The sequence below is a fragment of the Dreissena polymorpha genome, chromosome 1, assembly GCF_020536995.1.
Source record: "Dreissena polymorpha isolate Duluth1 chromosome 1, UMN_Dpol_1.0, whole genome shotgun sequence".
In the NCBI taxonomy this organism is placed as follows: domain Eukaryota; kingdom Metazoa; phylum Mollusca; class Bivalvia; order Myida; family Dreissenidae; genus Dreissena; species Dreissena polymorpha.
Window position 1 is genome coordinate 14,345,186 of NC_068355.1, and position 22,225 is coordinate 14,367,410.

General features: G+C 36.6%; 1 protein-coding gene across 5 annotated transcripts in view; it reads left to right on the forward strand.

Moving 5' to 3' along the window:
- The window catches only part of LOC127871834 (C2 domain-containing protein 5-like), a 74,882-nt gene that overhangs the window by 21,695 nt on the left and 30,962 nt on the right, over positions 1–22,225 (forward strand). For 3 of the 5 annotated variants that reach the window (XM_052415072.1, XM_052415098.1, XM_052415107.1), the window contains exons 10-19: positions 348–456; positions 2,363–2,477; positions 3,967–4,164; positions 4,484–4,588; positions 6,061–6,150; positions 6,677–6,734; positions 8,536–8,589; positions 10,420–10,494; positions 13,677–13,838; positions 17,830–17,859. In XM_052415072.1, the coding sequence (XP_052271032.1) occupies positions 348–456; positions 2,363–2,477; positions 3,967–4,164; positions 4,484–4,588; positions 6,061–6,150; positions 6,677–6,734; positions 8,536–8,589; positions 10,420–10,494; positions 13,677–13,838; positions 17,830–17,859 (996 nt within the window). Of the gene's footprint in view, positions 1–347; positions 457–2,362; positions 2,478–3,966; positions 4,165–4,483; positions 4,589–6,060; positions 6,151–6,676; positions 6,735–8,535; positions 8,590–10,419; positions 10,495–13,676; positions 13,839–17,829; positions 17,860–18,017; positions 18,042–22,225 lie in introns of all 5 variants that reach the window. The other 2 variants (XM_052415082.1, XM_052415091.1) reach the window with 2 other exon arrangements.

Consider the following 22,225-nt stretch of genomic DNA (forward strand, 5'->3'; position numbering starts at 1 on the left):
GAGTGGTGAAAAGTCAAGGTCAAGGTCATCCATAAGGTCAAATATCATGGTATTTTTCTTTCCTAAAACTTTAACCTTCGTTTAAGTTTGGTCATAACTTTTTGAATATTGAAGATAGCAACTTGATATTTGGCATGCATGTGTATCTAATGGAGCTGCACATTTTGAGTGGTGAAAGGTCAAGGTCATCCTTCAAGGTCAAAGATCAAATTTATGGCTTCAAAGCGGCGCAATAGGGGGCATTGTGTTTCTGACAAACACATCTCTTGTTTTGCATGGTATACCATCCATTAATTATTTGTAATGGTATGTATATACAACTTGACATTGTGATTACCATGTTCCAGGAGTTTCCATTGTTTACCATGACATCTTTTCCACCTGGTTTCATTCTTCATCTCGGAGGGGTGGTGGCAGCTCGCAGTGTTAAACTGCTCGACAAGATCCATAACCCTGGTATGTAACTTACGAACACATCCCAACCTCATAGTTACAAAAAATTATTTGATGAGCTTTTGTCATCGCCTTTTGTCTGTTGTTTGTTGTCCATCATCAACGTTTATCTTGATAACACTCTAGAAACGACATATATTGTCCAATGTTCATGAAAATTGGTCAGGACATTTGTCTTAATGATATTTTAGTCAAGGTAAAAAACTAGGTAATTTTTTTGAATAAAATTATAGGTAAAAATTAAAGAAAAAGCTTGAGCTTGAAGTCACATTGATAATGGTCCAATCTTCATGAAACTTGGTCAGAAGATATATCTTAATGATATCTTGGTTGATATTAAAAATGGTTCCAGTTTGATTTAAAACATGGCTGCTAAGTGGCAGGGCAGTTTTCCTTATATAGCTATGGTACAGAACCTTGTTAACACTCTAGAAGTCACATTAATAGTCAAATCTTTATGCAACTTGATCAGGCCATTTGTTCTAATTATTTCTCATCTGATATCAAAGACGGGTTAAGTCTGTTCAAAGAAATGGTTGCTCAGGTGTATTTGCACAGGGTAAAGTTAAATTTTGAGAACATGTTTTTCCCAGATCAGCTTGTAATTGATAAAAACATGTGTTCTAATGATATCTCAACCAAGATAAAAACATGTGTTCTATGATATCTCAACCAAGATAAAAACATGTGTTCTAATGATATCTCAACCAAGATAAAAACATGTGTTCTAATGATATCTCAACCAAGATAAAACATGTGTTCTAATGATATCTCAACCAAGATAAAAACATGTGTTCTAATGATATCTCAACCAAGATAAAAACATGTGTTCTAATGATATCTCAACCAAGATAAAAACATGTGTTCTAATGATATCTCAACCAAGATAAAAACATGTGTTCTTATGATATCTCAACCAAGAAAAAAACATGTGTTCCAATGATATCTCAACCAAGATAAAATGATTAAAGTTAAAAGGCAAGGTCAGAAGCTACATTTATAATACAAACATCCCAAACGCTTCTTGGAACACTAGATTTCCTGTGGTTCTCTTGTCAGCGTTAAGGGCCTTTGACTACAAGGCTTTAATTTATACATTTTCATCATTTAATTAACCTATACTATATAACAACTAAAGATGTGCAAGTCTAAATTTGTCTTTGTGGTAATTTTACTGGGTGATTGACAGAAAAAGTACATAAAGCTATCAATGCTTAAGGAAAGTGGAATGCTCTGGCTTTGGAAAGTTCTTGTTGTAGGTGCTATGATGAATGAAAATATTTTGTTTCTATTTTCAGTGATGCTGCCAAACTAAAAGCTAATTTTTCATTTTCATTTATCTTCATGGGATTATAGTTTGTTTGATACTTCACTTGATTGTTTTGTATGTTTTCAGAGGCGCCAGAGACTTGAGATGCCTGGTTCTTCACTTGATTGTTTTGTATGTTTTCAGAGGCGCCAGAGACTTGAGATGCCTGGTTCTTCACTTGATTGTTTTGTATGTTTTCAGAGGCACCAGAGACTTGAGATGCCTGGTTCTTCACTTGATTGTTTTGTATGTTTTCAGAGGCACCAGAGACTTGAGATGCCTGGTTCTTCACTTGATTGTTTTGTATGTTTTCAGAGGCGCCAGAGACTTGAGATGCCTGGTTCTTCACTTGATTGTTTTGTATGTTTTCAGAGGAGCCAGAGACTTGAGATGCCTTGTTCTTCACTTGATTGTTTTGTATGTTTTCAGAGGCGCCAGAGACTTGAGATGCCTGGTTCTTCACTTGATTGTTTTGTATGTTTTCAGAGGAGCCAGAGACTCGAGATGCCTGGTTCTTCACTTGATTGTTTTGTATGTTTTCAGAGGAGCCAGAGACTCAAGATGCCTGGTTCTTCACTTGATTGTTTTGTATGTTTTCAGAGGAGCCAGAGACTCGAGATGCCTGGTGGAATGAAATCAGGACGGAGATCCGCTCCCACACCAGGGCCATGGGCTGCCATGCTGTCATTGGTTACAGTGAGGAGACATCAATATGGTGAACATGGAAGCATGCATAGACACCATATTTGGCACACAAATTATTCAAAAATATGTTTAAATGTGTTATTAATTAATATGAATATAAAGACATTAAATGTTCTCGTTTATAAAAGGAAAGTTTTTTGAAACAGAGCTTTCATATAAAAGATATTTAAATAATATTCTTTTTTTTTGTTAACCTTCAAAATTGTTGTCTTTACTATTGTGCCAAAATTAAACTGATGTAAGGTAAAACTGTGCTTTATGCAAGTGTGTTGAGTGCCATCCAAGACACATGTAAGCATTGCAGTTCACAACAGTTTTTCAGAGATAGCACTTTCTGCCTAGACTATTTTGTTGTTTACAAGTAATTTCCATTTAACAAAATATTCCTTAAAAGCCAAATGTTTCACACCGGATAAGAATGTTTGGACTGCTAAAGCTAATGTTCATGGACACTTTACGCAATGTTTGGACTGCTCAGGCTAATGTTTATGGACACTTTATGCAATGTTTGAACTGCTCGGCTAATGTTCATGGACACTACACAATGTTTGGACTGCTATGACTAATGTTCATGGACACTTTACACAATGTTTGGACTTCTAAGGCTTATGTTCATGGACACTACGCAATGTTTTGACTGCTATGACTAATGTTCATTGACACTTTACGCAATGTTTGGACTGCTCAGGCTAATGTTCATGGACACTACGCAATGTTTGAACTGCTCAGGCTAATGTTCATGGACATTTTACGCAATGTTTGGACTGCTCAGGCTAATGTTCATGGACACTTGACGCAATGTTTTGACTGCTATGACTAATGTTCATTGACACTTTACGCAATGTTTGGACTGCTCTGGCTAATGTTCATGGACACTACGCAATGTTTGGACTGCTCAGGCTAATGTTCATGGACACTTTACGCAATGTTTGGACTGCTCAGGCTAATGTTCATGGACACTTAACGCAATGTTTGGACTGCTCAGGCTAATGTTCATGGACACTTTACACAATGTTTGGCCTGCTATGACTAATATTCTTGGTCACTTTACGCAATGTTTGGACTGCTCAGGCTAATGTTCATGGACACTTTACACAATGTTTGGCCTGCTATGACTAATGTTCATGGACACTTTACACAATGTTTGGACTGCTATGACTAATGTTCATGGACACTTTACACAATGTTTGGACTGCTATGACTAATGTTCATGGACACTTTACACAATGTTTGGATTGCTCAGGCTTATGTTCATGGACACTTTACACAATATTTGGACTGCTCAGGCTAATGTTCGTGGACACTTTACACAATGTTTGGACTGCTCAGGCTAATGTTCATGGACACTTAACGCAATGTTTGGACTGCAAAGACTATTGTTCATGGACACTCTACGCACAAGCATTAAGCCACTTTTCCCCACGGCAGGGCTCAATTATACACAGATCTTGGAATAAAATGGGCTCTTATTGAATATGTAAGATTGTTATTTGCCTTAGTGATGACATCATCCTGCTGTCAGCGATGGGAACTGCTGCCAAAGTTAATCTGAATCTGGACCAGTATCAGTCGACTAGACTGGCTCCACCACAGGTAGTGAACACAGGGGACCGCAGTAATATGTCTGCAGAACGGGACCAGTCTAAAAAACTATATGTGGATGTAAACCTGGCTAATCAAGTGTCTCATAGACTGGGGTAAACCATTGTCTTATTTTTTCTTTAGACTTTAATAGACTATTTAACTAAGAGATGTGTTTTACAAGGACCTTTTATTATGTAATGTTTGGGTTTTGTCATAGTTTCAGGATTAACATTTAGATATGCAGAGTAGATATACTAACTTGTCCCGTAAACACCTGTAAGGCTGTTAATCTCAAGCTATGCTGAAAGGTCATGGTCTAATGGAATAATATATTTCAAAATTAAAGGTACCGGTAGTCGTTTGGAAATGCTTAATATTTTAACAGCCATCCATAGTATCCAGCTAGTTTTAGTCTGTGTGTGTCTGTTCTAGGTTGGACGAGAGCAGCCCCCGGTACAACTGCGCCCTATGTCACATCCCATACAAGCCGAGCTCCTCCCCCTTCCCCATCAACCTGACACAGTGTGCCTGCTGCAGGTAAGTGCTGCATACATAGCTGGTAGACATAGAGCAATAGACATACAAGTATTTCATGCTATGCTGTGACTTAAAATATAAATGAGACAAATGTTTTCTCTTATGTTTTTATCTGACCGTTCATGAATGATTATCGTAACCAGAAATCAAATATCCTCTATGTATTCTGGGCAAGAATTCCTTAACCAATCCACAGAATCTAGTTTGTACACAAGGAATGTCGTCTTTCAACCTTTGAGATTCACACAGGACAGTCATGCACAACATGACAGTGAACAAAAAAAATTGACAATCAACAGCATAATTTGACAATCAACCGCAAAACTTTACAATCATCAACTTAAAAATGAACAACAACACTTGAAAATCAACAACAACACTAGACTATCAGCAACAGTACTTATTAATCAAAAACCACACTTGACAATCAACAACAATACTTAACAATCAACAACAATACTTGACAATCAACAACAATACTTAAAATCAACAACAACACTTGACAATCATCAACAATACTTGACAATCAACACTTGACAATCAACAACTTTACAATGAACAAGACTACTTGGCAATCTACAACAATACTTGACCATTAACACCAACACTTTACCATGGATGACATCTTTCAACAAATTACAACACTTGAATCCATAACTCAACTATTAACAACAATACTTGAAAACAGCACTTAAAAACAACAATGTTTGACAATTAACAACAACTCTCAACAAACAACACTACACTTGACAGTCAATAACAACATTTGACAATCAAAACCAATACTTTACAGTTAACAACATCACTCCACAAGCAATGAAACATTTGAGTATTTTATTGCTTCATTATCTCTCTAGGTTTTAGCAAGAAAAGAAAAGATATAGGTTGTCGTTGGTCATTGTCAAGTGACATTGTTCAATGTCATGTAATGTATTGTGTGTCTAGGTCTCAGGGCTGTTTACAATATTTAACATGACTCACGATGCTTTGTTAAATAATGACCTTACATTGTGCAAATGTTTTAAGTTTGTTGATAATGACTAAATTCACTTTGTATGATATCCCATGCAACGCTCAACATCGTACAATGACATGCGTACATGCGACAATGTTAAAACTTACTTGACAATGTATTCCACAAATATTAAGTTTATGATGTCTTTCAACCTCAATTATTCAACACAACACAAAACCTATCAAAACAGCAAATCTAAATATGTAAACCTAGCAATATTTGCCTAATTTACTTTCTAATCATTGCCCATTATCATGTGTTCACTTGATGCATTTCATTGCGTTCATGAGATTTATGTGACGTATTGTTGTTTGCATGATAAAATATCTTATTTGATTACCATGTGCCATGATGTAGCGTTTGTTGCATTTAATATCATGTATTGCCCTGAGAATGTTTATCATCTGTTTTCAAAAAGTTTGAAGTATTTATTGGTGCATTCCCATGTACGCTGCAGACGTCGCTACGTTCCTGACCTGTTGTTCACGACCATCAACCGTCCCCCAGAGATCCACACCGTAGGCCACGGGGCCTTTATACAGGCTAGGTAACTGTGCAGCATAGTTGGAAACAGCTTTTCAAATATCAATTGCTTAAGGAAGAATTTATGAGGCTTGAATGGAAAAACTTTGTTCTCATGAACTATTTTCCAGGCAATTGAGTTATAGCGTGTCCAAACAGTAAGGAAATTCAAACAATTAAACCATGCGATATGAAAATTATTGCATTTTGGCGGTGTTAGTCCTTGTCATAACTAAGTCATAGTCATTTTAAAATGATTCATATGCTATATTTGAAGAGCAATCAAATGTTATGCGTACATACATTAGTTCATAGGCAGCTCACAAAAATTCATCATTTAAATGAAATTCTAGCAGCTAATTCAATCATGGTTTATAAACTAGTTATAATAGAGTGATTATGATGATTGGAAATGACTTTTGATGATATACAGTGATTTTGTTGATTGGTAATGACTTTTGATGCAGCGATGGCAAAATGTATTTACCTGTCTGTATAGATGTTGTTTTATTATACTTGATATAAATTGTCAACTTATGTGACATGTGCAGAGTGTGTCGTCCAAAAGGAGATGGCAAAACAGAAGTGAATGCCAAAGAAATAAGTGATGTGAGTTGATCATTTATCTTTTATTTTTGAATTGAAACTTTAAGACTTCAATGGTTTTGATTGTCTATATGATATGCTGTTGTTTATTTGACTGATATAATCCATGCATTTGTACATTAATATTGTCAATAATTTGAGAATTAAGCATGCCCCTCTTGCTCCTCTTTATCAAGAAACTAAGAAAGGAAGACTCCTTCTGTTTTGGGGTAGTTTGGTTTAAGGTCAAGGTCACAGGGGCTATAAATATTGTGTCTGCCTGCTTTGTAAAGAAAGCTTTGACCTTTGAACAATAAAAAATAGTATGCAGGTTACTTGGGATATCATTGGAGACCTTTTGATGTGAAGGTCAGCCAGTCAAAGGCATAAGTCACAAGAACTTTTTGCCTAAGGTTTTTTGCTGTAACAATATTATGAAATGGCTCAGTTGTAGGATCATCCAAATATAGACCTTTGCAATTCAACTCATCCCTAGTTGCAAGTTACTTTTTATTGTCATATAGAATTGTGCCAGGTAAATATGAGAACTTCGACAAAGACTTTTAGGTCCTCTTTTTTTTAAAGTCAATATATATCCCATCAAAACTGTATTTTATGTTTTTTATTTAAAGAGATTTTTCTTTAATTATAACGTCTAAAGGTCAGACTAGCAAATGAACAAGATTCTGGTCCAATCTTATTAAGTCAAACTTTAATTTATAATATTTTAAAGATATGTTTTGTATTGTCTGAATGCTTTATGGTACCAGTGTGATTTGTAATATCTGTGCTATTTATCATAGAGAAGTGCATTGCAATATTGATATGATTTGATAAAAAATGGTTCTATTTGTTATTTTGGTATAACTTTTCTCATAAATGTGATTTAATGACCCCCCCCCCATTAAAGAAGAGGAGGTATATTGTTTTGTTGGATGTCGATTGGTTGGTTGGTCTGTATGTCAATAGACCGGTTTGTTTCTGATAATTTTGTTAATGGATTGACCTATTGGCTTAATACTTTGTATGTGATATGGCCTTTGCCAGTAGATGACACCTATTGAAATTGTGGTCACAAGGTCAAGGTCACTGTCACACTAAATTTGAAAAGTGTTTCCTATCAATAACTTGTGAACTGTTTGACCAATTGGCTTGATACTTATCATGTGCATTGACCTTTGCCAGAAGATGACCCCTATTGAAATTGGGGTTACTAGTTCAAAGGTCAAGTTCACTGTCACATTAAGAGTGAAAATCGTTTCCTAACTTTTGAGCGGAGGGACCGATTGGCTTGATGCTCCCAATGTTCATTGGCGTTGGTCAGTAAATGGCCCCTATTGATATTGGGGTCTCTAGGTCAAAGGTCAAGGTCACTGTCAAACTAAGTGTGAAATTGGTTTTGATCAATAACTGGTCAACTTATACACTGATTGGCTTGATACTTTCCATGTGCATTGGCCTTGGACAGAAGATGACCAAAGGTCAATGTCACAATACGTGTGAAAATTGTTTCCGATAAATAACTTGTCAAGGAATGGACATATTGGCTTGATAATTCACATGTGTATTTGCCTTGGACAATTGATGACCCCTTTTGAAATTGGGTCACTAGTTCAAAGGGTAAGGTCACTGTGACATTAAGTGTTAAATTATTTTTTTTATGGTCAGTTATGTTGCAAAAAATCCTGTGCCAAGGCCCTGTTTGGGTGAACGTCTGCCCTAGACCACGGAGCTCTTGTTAATATGTATAGCTTATCAATCAGAGTGTTGAGAGATACCCCGATGATGTAAAGCAATACCAATACATTGCACCAATACATTGCAGATTCTGCCTTTCATGGAATACGAACTTCACAACCAGCTTGTGGTAAAACTAAAGGTAAAGTGACTTTCATGGACTAGAGTGACCGTTTTGTATTGTTTTTCTGCATCATTTACTCAGTTCTGTATTCATTTTAAGTCTACTTTACACCATGTATTAGTTATGGGACTTCTCTGCCTGATGTAATATTGAAATTCCCGATGAGGACACTCCTCCTGATATTTATTCATGATGATTGTATTCAACCCATATAAATTCTTGATTATATATCACTCCACCAAATAGTATGTCATGTCAGTCCACTACACCCTATATTAATTTATGCTAAGTCCACTCCATCAAATATTAAATAATGTTGTTTCACTCATCCAATATTAATTCATGCTGAGTCCACTACTCCCAATATTACTTTAAGATCAGTTCACTAGACCCAATATGTATTCTTGCTGAGTCCACTAAACTCAATATTAATTCATAATGAGTCCACTACACCCAATATTAACTCTTGCTGAGTCCACTGCACGCAATATTTGTTCATGCCGAGTCCACTACACCAAATATTAATTCATTATGAGTCCACTACACCCAATATTAATTCATGATGAGTCCACTACACCCAATATTAAGTCAAAGTGTGTCCACTTCAATCAATATTAAATCAAGGTGTGTCCATTACACCCAATATTAAGTCAAGGTGAGTCCACAGCAACCAATAATAATTTAAGATGATTCCACTCCACCCAACATAAATCCACTACACCCACAATTTATTCATGATGATTCAATACACCCAATATTTATTTCATGTTGAGTCCCCTACACCCAATATAAGTTCATGCGCTGAGTCCACTACACCCAATATAAATTCATGCTGAGTCCACTACATCCAATATTTATTCATGTTGAGTCCACTACACCCAATATTATTTCATGCTGAGTCCACTTCACCCAATATTAGGTCATGCTGAGTCCACTTCACCCAATATTAATTCATGCCGAGTCCACTACACCCAATAATTATTCATGCTGAGTCAATTGCACCCACTATTAATTCATGCTGAGTCCAAAACACCCAATATTAATTGATGCTGAATCCAATTCACACAATATTAATTCATGCTGAGTCCACTACGCCCAATATTATTTCATGCTGAATCCACTTCACACAATAATAATTCATGCTGAGTCCACTACACCCAGTATCAACTCATGCTGAGTCCACTACACCCAAAATTAATTCATGCTGAGTCCACTACACCCAATATTATTTCACGCTGAATCCACTTTACACAATAATAATTCATGCTGAGTCCACTACACCCAGTATCAATTCATGCTGAGTCCACTACACCCAAAATTAATTCATGCTGAGTCCACTACATCCAATATTAATTCATGCCGAGTCCACTACACCCAATATTAATTCATGCCGAGTCCACTTCACACAATAGGTAGTCATGCTGAGTCCACTTCACCCAATATTTATTCATGTGGAGTCCACTTCACCCAATATTTATTCATATGGAGTCCACTTCACCCAATATTTATTCATGCTAATTCCACTACACCCAAAATTAATTCATGCTGAGTCCACTACACCCAATATTATTTCATGCTGAGTCCACTTCACCCAATATTAGGTCATGCTGAGTCCACTTCAACCAATATTTATTCATGCTAATTCCACTACACCCAATATTAATTCATGCTGAGTCCACTTCACCCAATATTTATTCACATGGAGTCCATTGCACCCTAAATTAATTCATGCTGAGTCCACTACACCCAATATTAATTTATTTGTAGCCCACTTAACCCAATATTAATTCATGCTGAGTCCACTCCATGGCATTTTTATGTCATTCATTTTAAATTATTTTATTTAAGATCCGCAGTATGAACTGCCTGTTTGGATTGAAGATGCAGTTTGTAGTGGGGGAAAGCATGCTGATTGGAATTGCTGTAAGTTGTGTAATTGTTAGTTACTGTCAATTTATTGTATGGTTTATTTTTTTCAAATGTCAAATTTAAAAAAGGGTGTATTATGGAAGCATCTCTGGGGATGTATGCTTTTTATTTTAAAATGTTTACGGTTATTAGCTCATCTATTTTTTGAAAAAAAATTATGAGCTATTGTCATCACCTTGGCGTCGGCGTCGGCGTCGGCGTCTGCGTCGGCGTCGGCGTCCGGTTAAGTTTTGCGTTTAGGTCCACTTTTCTCAGAAAGTATCAATGCTATTGCATTCAAACTTGGTACACTTACTTACTATCATGAGGGGACTGGGCAGGCAAAGTTAGATAACTCTGGCGTGCATTTTGACTGAATTATGTGCCCTTTTTATACTTAGAAAATTGAAAATTTTGGTTAAGTTTTGCGTTTAGGTCCACTTTTTTCAGAAAGTATAAATGCTATTGCATTCAAACTTGGTACACTTACTTACTATCATGAGGGGACTGGGCACGCAAAGTTAGATAACTCTGGCGTGCATTTTGACAGAATTATGTGCCCTTTTTATACTTAGAAAATTGAAAATTTTGGTTAAGTTTTGTGTTAAGGTCCATTTTATTCCTTAAGTATCAAAGCTATTGCTTTCATACTTGCAACACTTACTAACTACCGTAAGGGGACTGTGCAGGCAAAGTTATGTAACTCTGACTGGCATTTGGACGGAATTATGGGCCCTTTATACTTAGAAAATTGAAAGTTTGGTTAAGTTTTGTGTTTTGGTCCACTTTACCCCTAAAGTATCATAGATATTGCTATCATACTTGGAACACTCGCAAACTATCATAAGGGTACAGTAAAAGGACAAGTTGCATAACTCTGGATGTCATTTTTACGGAATTATGGCCCTTTTTTGACTTAGTAACTTTGAATATATGGTTAAATTTTGTGTTTCGATCCACTTTACTTCTTAAGTATCAAGGCTATTGCTTTCAAACTTCAAATACTTTCATGCTATCATGAGGTTACTGTACCTGGCAAGTTGAATTTTACCTTGACCTTTGAATGACCTTGACTCTCAAGGTCAAATTATTAAATTTCTCTAAAATTGCCATAACTTCTTTATTTATGATTAGATTTGATTGATACTTTGACAAAACTACTCTTACCTGACATACCACAATAGACTCCACCCAAACCATCGCCCGTGCCCCCCCCCCCCAACCCCCCCTCCCCCCCCCCCCCTATTTTTTTTTTTTTTTTTTTTTTTTTTTTTTTTTTAAGATCATCTCACAAATGACCACCACACCCTCACACTATACCCCCCCCCCACCCCACCCCCTCCCCAATTTTTTTTTAAACGGTTAAAAAACAAAACTTTTTATTTTGATTATTTTATGTTTGAAATACCGTCCAACCATCGCACCCAAGAATCCCCCCCCACCCCCCCCTCCCCCCACCCGAATCCCCCCCCCCCCCCTATTTTTTTTTTTTTTTTTTTTTTTTTTAAGATCATCTCACAAATTACCACCACACCCTCACACTATACCCCCCCCCACCTCACCCCCCCCCATTTTTTTTTATGAAACGGTTAAAAAACACAAATATTTATTATTATTATTTTATGTTTGAAATACCGTCCAACCATCGCACCCAAGAATCCCCCCCACCCTCCCCCCCCCACCCCCGATTTTTTTTTCCTTTTTTTTCGCATTTTTGGAAGAAAATGTAATAAATGTCCACACCCCCACACAATGCACCGCTCTTCACTCCACCCCTCCCTCCTTTGTGATTGAAAATAAGAGTCCCTTCACCTTTAAAAAGAAAATAGATGAGCGGTCTGCACCCGCAAGGCGGTGCTCTTGTTATGAAACTTAGTGATAATGTTTGTAGATAAAAATGAGGTCCAATTTAGACAACCAGACATTTTTCCTGTAGCATGTTTGATGTATGGCCCTTCAATCATAATCATTTTAATTGTTGAACATATTTTATTCCCCAGGGACAAATGATCAGGGGTATATTGTTTTTTGCCTGTCTGTCTGTCAGTCAGTCATTAATTCATTCACTCAATGTGTGTGTCCCAAAACTTTAATCTTGGTCATAACTTTTGCAATATTGAAGATAGCAACTTGATATTTGGCATGCATGTGTATCTCATTGAGCTGCACATTTTGAGTGATGAAAGGTCAAGGTCATCCTTTAAGGTCAAAGGTAATCCTTCAAGGTCAAATGTCAAATAAATGGCTTCCAAGCAGCGCAGTAGGGGGAATTGTGTTTCTGACAAACACATCTCTTGTTGGGCTTAAATTCTTGGCTCAGATAGATAAAACTCAAGATTCCTTGAATCATTCCTTAATAATGCCAATTGAGTAATAAATATTATGCCTCAGACATTGAGCATACTATCATGAATAGTTTCATTTTCTGTGCATATTCATGTTTGTTTATTTACAATTTAAGACTCTGCAAGTTTCCCATCATTCAATTTATATTTTATAATGTGAGAGGCTAATAGTAACATCATCAGTTAAAATGTCATAAAATGAAGTTTTTGTTCCATTTGAATATTCATACCAGCACAATGGTGATTAGGTTTCTTATGATTTTCCAGAACAGCCTATGGTCCTTATTTTTATGTTGACAATTTTAAACTTGCATATTGATGATATGTTTTGAATAACATTTCAGTTTGTAATAAGGGTGTTTTTCTTGACGTTTTAAACATGCACAGGGGTAATATTGCTTGATTGGTCATTGTTGACTCGGGTGCTACTTACATGTACCCCGGGTACGGTAAGTCAGTAAATATACTTAAAAGTACCTGGGAATTTTAACCCTAAATCTGTCGTTGTTGGCTTTAAAAAAAAATTAGTAATGTTCACATTTATGTCAATTTTCTGTTAAATGGCCTCTGTATTATCAAAACTTGTACTCAAAAAGCATATTAATGCAGTATTTTAAAAATATATTTTTGTTTAAGATACATGTTAACAATATTGTTTTACAGTAATCGGTAGCGCGTTTTACGACATACAACTTAGGTATCTTATTAGTCTTATATCGACTGATTACATTTAAGTATATTTACCGTACCTAGGTTACATGTAAGTATACTTTAGAGTACCCAGGGTACATGTAAGTAGTACCCGAGCCGACAATGACCAATCGAAGATGAATATTGCTATTAACATTTCAGACCGGCACAGGGGTGTTCCTATCACCGCTGCCAGCGCCACCTGTGCCCCGCCTTGTGGGTCAGGTGACCTCAGAGGAGGAGAATGTGGAATTGCAGGAACTCCAGTTGCAGATACAGGAGAAACTGCAGCGACACAAGGATCTGTACAACCTCAACTCAGTGGTGTGTAACCCATAGATATAGCATAACTTAGTGTTTGCGAGTTGGTTGAAGGGGGCAGTTGGTTGAAAAGTTATTTTCATAAAGATTTTTATTTTTCGTTTCTTAATTATTTTTCTTGCATTTACATTAAATGAAATAACATCTTTTGTGCAGCAAGGTAATTTTTAAGTCGGCGTTTTTGGAGAAAACCCGAGGTATTGTCATAGCCAGCTAGTCATAGCCAGGTCGTCGTCCGCCGTCCGCCTCGTGCTCAAAACCTTAACATTTTGCTATAAAATCAAATTGCTTCCATTTACAACTTTGAAACTTTATATGTAGATGCACCTTGATGAGTTCTACACGCCACACCCATTTTTCGGTCACTAGGTCAAAGGTCAAGGTCACTGTGATCATAAAAAAAAATCAAAAAAATCTGACAAGCATTTATTCAAAACTGCAACAGTAGACGAGCGTGGCACCCGTTATGCAGTGCTCTTGTGTTACTATACAATACCTGCATTTGAGCCTCATCATGCCAAAATGGGTCTAATGTCATATGGGGCCAAAGTTGTTCCTGCAAAGCTTTTGCAGTAGAGCAGTCTGGTGAGGAGCTATCCTGTCTGCTACTGGCACTATGAAACTTTGGTTGATTTTATAGCAGAGTGGGTATAAAGCTCAGTATGGTCTAGATATACCCTTGCTGCAAATGTCATAAGACCCAATCTGGCATAGGGTGGCTCATTTTAGCTTCTAGACATACCCCAGTAGTTTTGTGTACAAAGTGCATAATGAATTTCAAAAAAGTATATTTAAGATTTGCAAGCAAAGCAGCATAACATATGAGTTTTGTAGATTCTAAATGTCCATTTTGAAAACTTAGAATTTAGAGGACAAAATTCCAAGCTCCAAATTGTGAAATGGTCCATCAGATTTGGTAAATTCTGAAGGAGTTATACACCTTGGTTAAAAAAAATCAAACTTAAAATTCCGGTTAATACCTGTGCAATCCGAAGCCCAGGCATGTGTTTGTTAAGTTGGGTTGATTACAGAATTATAGTGATTTCATCATTGGATAAAAATGGTCTAATAATCAATGACCATTGTTAATAAAATACTCAAAAATGTCCACGACCGAGACTCAAAGTTAGGAATTTTTATCCCCACGTTTTCGGAGAAAAAGTGGGGATATTGTATTGATGTGCGTCTGTCCTTCTGTCCGTCCTGGCCACCTGCTTCTCCTACACTATTAGCACTAAAACCTTGAAACTAACATACATGGTAGCTATGAGCATATGTGCGACGGTGACAGTGTAGGAATTTTTATCTGACCCCTGGGTCAAAAGTTATGGGGGTTGGGGCGGGCGGGGTCAGAGATTTTCACTCATTTTTTATGTTATTTTACATTTACTACTTCATTTCTGCAACGATTTACTTCTAATTGATACTGAGCCTCTCTTATGACAATAAGGTCAATCTCAACTATGCATGGCCCCATTATCAACCCTTGGGCGCCCCGGACACATAGACCACGCCCACCCAAAATTGCCTTTTACTATAATTTCTTCATTTCTACACCGATTCACTTCCAATTGATACTGAACCTTATTATGACAATACAGTCAATCTCAACTATGCATGGCGCCATTACCAACCCTGGGGCGCCCCGCCCACATAGGCCACGCCCACCCAAAATTACCTTTTACTATAATTTCTTCATTTCTACACCGATTTACTTCAAATTGATACTGAACATCTCTTTTGACAATACGGTCAATCTTAACTATGTATGACCCTTTACCAACCCTGGGACGCCCCGCCCATAATAGGCCACACCCATCCAAAATTGTCTTTTAATATAATTTCTTCATTCCTACAACGATTCCATTCTTATAAATACTAAACTTCTCTTGTGACAATACGGTCAATCTCAACTATGCATGGACCCTTACCAACCATGTGGCGCCCCTGGGTCGAACATGCGTCGTGGGGATACACGTCGGCCTCTGACACGCCATTTCTAGTTTTTATTTGCTGTGATGTAATTTTCAGTCTTGAGCTGAGTAATTTCTTCATTTTTAGCTCATCTATTTTTTGAAAAAAAATTATGAGCTATTGTCATCACCTTGGCGTCGGCGTTGGCGTCCGGTTAAGTTTTGCCTTTAGGTCCACTTTTCTCAGAAAGTATCAATGCTATTGCATTCAAACTTGGTACACTTACTAACTATCATGAGGGGACTGGGCAGGCAAAGTTAGATAACTCTGGCGTGCATTTTGACAGAATTATGTACCCTTTTTATACTAAGAAAATTGAAAATTTTGGTTAAGTTTTGCGTTTAGGTCCACTTTTCTCAGAAAGTATCAATGCTATGGCATTCAAACTTGGTACACTAACTTACTATCATGAGGGGACTGGGCAGGCAAAGTTAGATAACTCTGGCGTGCATTTTGACAGAATTATGTGCCCTTTTTATACTTAGAAAATTGAAAATTTGGTTAAGTTTTGTGTTTAGGTCCACTTTATTCCTACAGTATCAAAGCTAATTGCTTTCATACTTGCAACACTTATTAACTATCATAAGGGGACTGTGCAGGCAAAGTTATGTAACTCTGACTGGCATTTTGACAGAATTATGTGCCCTTTTTATACTTAGAAAATTGAAAATTTTGTTAAGTTTTGTGTTTTGGTCTACTTTACCCCTAAAGTATCATAGATATTGCTTTCATACTTGGAACACTTGCAAACTATCATAAGGGTACAGTAAAAGGACAAGTTGCATAACTCTGGTTGTCATTTTACAGGATTATGGCCCTTTTTCGACTTAGTAACTTTGAATATATGGTTAAATTTTGTGTTTCGACTAATTGTGACTCTCAAGGTCAAATTATTAAATTTTGCTAAAATTGCCATAACTTCTTTATTTATGATTACATTTGATTGTTACTTTGACAAAACTACTCTTACCTGACATACCACAATAGACTCCACCCAAACCATCCCCTGTGCCCCCCCCCTCCCCCCCCCTCCCCCCCCCCAATTTTTTTTTTTTTTTTTTTTTTTAAAGATCATCTCACAAATGACCACCACACCCTCACACTATACCCCCCACCCCACCCCACACCCCCAATTATTATTTTTTAAACGGTTAAAAAACACAAATATTTATTTTTATTATTTTATGTTTGAAATACCGTCCAACCATCGCACCCAAGAATCCCCCCCCACCCCCCCTTCCCCCCACCAGCATTCCCCCCCCCCCCTATTTTTTTTTTTTTTTTTTTTTTTTTTAAGATCATCTCACAAATTACCACCACACCCTCACACTTTACCCCCCACCCCGTCCCCCCCCCCCCCCCCATTTTTTTTTTTTTGAAAGGGTTAAAAAACACAAATATTTATTTTTATTATTTTATGTTTGAAATACCGTCCAACCATCGCACCACTACCCCCCCCCCTTCAACCCCCCACCCCCCGATTTTTTTTTTGCGTTTTTTTTTCGCATTTTTGGAAGATAATGTAATAAATTCCACACCCCCACACTATACACCCCTCTTCACTCCATCCCTCCCTCCTTTGTGATTGAAAATGAGAGTCCCTTCACCTTTAAAAAGAAAATAGATGAGCGGTCTGCACCCGCAAGGCGGTGCTCTTGTTATATATATTATTACTATTGATTCACAAATAAAACTATGCTTATATTTGCTTAGAACATTTACATAGATAGTTAAAACATTTCACCCTTTACAACTAAGATACATATTTTGACGCATTTGTAGTTACATGAAAAGTTAAATTTAATTAAATCCCTTTCTTAATTAATTAAAGTTTCAGAGGCGACATTTCCAACCCTTAGTTACTTATGAGCAGCAAACAGCATAACACCTGAACAGACTGCGAGTTACTCGCAGGCTGTTCTGGTTTTATGCTGGTTGCACATAGCCATTGTCACTTTGCTTCTTATGAGGGAAAAGGTTAAACTGTAGTAAATGCTTACACTAACGCATATTTTTTTAGAAGACTCTTGGTAGAAAATTCTCCAGACAGGTATCTGTAAATCTTTCACACTTGGTCAATCTATTTATTCAACAGCATACAAAACGTGTAACTGTATTACCATGTCCTTTCAAATGTCCTTTCTAACCATTAATGCATGTGCCAGCTTCCTTTGTTTGTGAAGGCTTCTCACAACTTTTCACTCTCAGGTGAGGCTTTTGACGTCAAGGAAGGTAAATTTGTGGACATTTTTTTGCAATTTAAATTTTATGTGAAACTTGACGTTTTTTATTTGCGTTCTTTTGCTTATTTATGACATATGCAGTTTGAATAACACATTTTGTTTTCATTCGATACACAAATGTTAATATGTTGTTTAATTTATTGCCAGTATTATGTTCAATTTAGAGTTTTATTTAGCACACTTACTTTTAAGATTTATCTTGATTTGTTTTATTGATTTGAATTATTAAGATTAATTTTGAAAATGTTAATTGATTTGTATTCATCACTTGGGTGAGAGGATTCAAGCACTGCTCTTGAAAGTCAGTAATTACATAAATACATAGTTATTATGTTTGCCCTTAAACTTGTGTGTTTCAACGCTTTATGATGGCTGGTTGGATTTCACACAACCCTTCACAGCTGAATGCTCATAATCCACTTAGATATACATAGTCCAATTGTGTGTGTGTTTTCAACAGTTGCTGCTTTTTATGCCCCCAGTTATAGGGTGGCAAATAGCAGTTGAACTGTCCGTCAGTCAGTATGTCAGTCAGTCCGTCCGTCCGAAGAAAACTTTAACATTGGCCATAACTTTTTCACTATTGAAGATAGCAATTTGATATTTGGCATGCATGTGTATCTCATGGAGCTGAACATTTTGAGTGGTGAAAGGTGAAGGTCAAGGTCATCCTTGAAGGTCAAATGTTAAATATATGGCGTCTGTCTGTCCGAAAACTTAAACATTGGCCATAACTTTTTCAATATTGAACATAGCAACTTGATATATGGCATGCATGTGCATCTGAAGGAGCTGCACATTTTGAGTGGTGAAAGGTGAAGGTGAAGGTCATCCTTCAAGGTCAAATGTCTAATATATGGCGTCTGTCCGTCTGTCCAAAAACTTTAACATTGGCCATAAAATTTTCACTATTGAACATAGCAACTTGATATTCAGCATACATGTGTATCTCATGGAGCTGAACATTTTGAGTGGTGAAAGGTGAAGGTCAAGGTCATCCTTTAAGGTCAAATGTCAAATATATGGCGTCTGTTCGTCCGAAAACATTAACATTGGCCATAACTTTTTCAATATTGAAGATAGCAATTTCATATTTGGCATGCATGTGTATCTCATGAAGCTGCACATTTTGAGTGGTGGATGTTCAAGGTCAATGTCATCCTTCAAGGTCAAAGGTAAAAAAATAATAATAAATAAAATTAAAAATTTCAAAACGGCATCCTCATGAAGCTGCACATTTTTAGTGGTGGAAGTTCAAGGTCAAGATCATCCTTCAAGGTCAAAGGTCAAAACATTTTTTTTTTTTTTCAAAGCGGCGCACTCATGAAGCTGCACATTTTGAGTGGTGGAAGTTCAAGGTCAAGGTCATCCTTCAAGGTCAGAGGTAAAACAAAAAAAATCAAAGCGGCGCAATATGGGGCATTGTGTTTCTGACGAACTCATCTCTTGTTCAACACTATATTGATCATACTTTCACTTCTGAATGACTATAATGTGTATACGATCATAACAGAGACATTTAGGCTTTGATCAGTTTAGACCAAATTTTGGCCCTTTGTCTGTTTTTACACTATGCAGCTTTGTTTTTAGCTTGACTGTTTTCTGAGAAAACCCGAGGTATTGTCAAAGCCAGCTGGTCGTCGTCGTGCCGTGTCGTCCGCCTCGTGCTAAAACCTTAACAAGGTTTTGAACATTGGCTCTAAAATCAAAGTGCTTCAACCTACAACTTTGAAACTTCGTATGTAGCTGCACCTTGATAAGCTCTACATGCCACACCCATTTTCGGGTCACTAGATCAAAGGTCAAGGTCACTGTGACCTCTAAAAAAAATAAAAAATTCTGACAAGCTTTCTTTTATTCAAAACTGCACCCGCAGCCAAGCGTGGCACCCGTAATGTGGTGCTCTTGTTACACTATGCAGTGTGTGTTTTTAATAATACTGTTCTTGCATAGTTGATGATCTCACACAAACTGTCACAGCTGAATGACCTACATGTAAATGGTTAGATGGTCATAAAGGAAGGAATTTTACAGTTGCTAGTTCATGCAGTATTCTGGCTGTTTGTGCGTTTTTCTGCTATAGTATGTTTATGCGGATCAATATTTTGTTTTGTCTTTAACTGCTTACCAGATTTTGATCAAATTTTGCAGGTGATTAAGGTGTAGATAAAGAAAAGAATTTTTATTGTGACCAGTTTTAACCTTGCTGAAATATGGCCCTTTGTTTGTTTTCCCACTAAATAATATAGTCACACACAAAATATGCATGGAAATTTTCTTAAACTGCTTTGTTGATGTTTTCAAAGTTTAATTGCTTAAAGTGATATTATGGGCATTTTTCATTGTTGAATTGAGCTGAAAAGAATTAACAGGTCAAAAGAGTTAGTAAAAATGTGGTTACAGACCAATTATCTGCAATTCATCTTGCTACCAGTTGTTTATAAAAAATATATATATTATATTCGATATTTTACATGACTCACCCAGTGCTCTAAGCCGAAATGATCCGATAAAACAAAATTGTGTCTTTGTGTTGTATGAATGAATCTGCATGAAAACTACATTTAGACTCACATCGTACGTCGAATCATTTCTTTTGTTAGTTGTCAAAACGAAAGTACAGTTTATATTCAAATGCATTATTTTTCTCTTTACGGGATATTGTTTTAGTATGTTGATGCTGTATTAACAAATATAAGTGTATATGAAGTGAAAACATATAGTGAATAAACAACGGTTGTGATAGACACCTATAAACTGTGAGATGCCCATAATATCACTTTAAACACATAAATGAGTAGATGATAGTTAGGAAAGACTTCAGACTGCAACCAAAATTCAGCAGAATGGCTCTTCATCTTTTTGTCCACTTTAGAATATACCTAATGGATTTGTCACTGCCCAAACATGTGTCCTTGAAAGGCCAGTGTTTGAGGCACATTTCTAGTCTCATTTGTTTTTTCGGCGTTAGCTGTTTTACGTCACTTTTGACGTTAGGTGACCTTTAATCTCATTCATAAAATGCCCGCGGCTAGACACAGATGAATACACTTCATTTAGTCCATTGGCTGATTTGAGAATACCACCAGAACATTGGAAACGTGAACGTCTATTTTTACACTCAACTGTTCACATCAATACAGTTTGTGCGTGCACCTTTTATTTTCAGAGGATTACCAGCGCCAAAGCATTTGCACTTAAAGGCTATGATCTCATATTTAGTAATTACTTCCATATTCCTGTCTGTGTACTAGTATATTTAAGTTCATAAAAGTATCGTTTTTCGATATCCTGATATAAGTTTTGGCCAAACCATTTTAATTGTTTTCGAAATTGGACATTAAACATGTAAAAGTATGAAGTTTTAAACAAGCCGTGGTTTTAGCGTTGGAATCGCGACCTCACTTTAAAGCATTGCATTCCAAGCTGCAATGAATCGGGGTCAGTTTGCGGTCAGTACAGGGATCTTTATATAATATAGACGGTATCGCGTGAACTAGGTGAACTGGAATTTTATTTAGACCAGATGTTAAATGAAGATTATTCGCCCATATAATTATGGTATCTCAATAATAGATTCTTAATGTGTTTTCAACAAAACCATGATACATATTATTTTTGATTAATTTAACAATATAAAGAAGTAAAACTCCAGCTGCTGGAGTAGTATTGAATTATTATTATAATAAGAATTATACAATTGTTTACACTTAACAAGAATTATTCCACCATATTGACCAATGTATTGAGCATGAGCGAGGTGATTTCCGGTGCTGTAAATAATCAAATTAAATAGCAATGCCTGACAAACAACTAAACAGGTTTGTCCAAAGAACGCGCGGATACTTCGCGTGTGGCCGGTTGACTAACAAGTTTTAATTTAACTTCCATTCTTCTTTTTTTTGTATCTATAGATATATGATCAGAAATATGTAATAATGTAAAATAAAGCGAGAAAACTATGTGTAACATCCTGTACTGCTTAAAATGCAGCTAAGAACTGCACAGACAAAGACATATGCTATCTTTGATTTCATTCATTAAACTCTTTACCTTTAACCAACCACAATCAACGCCGTATATCTTTTTTAACCAGGTTTTTAACCAGGTTTTCCGAAGGAAAAAACTGGTTATTAGATTGGCGAATGTGGGCGGGCTGGCTGGCGGGCTGGC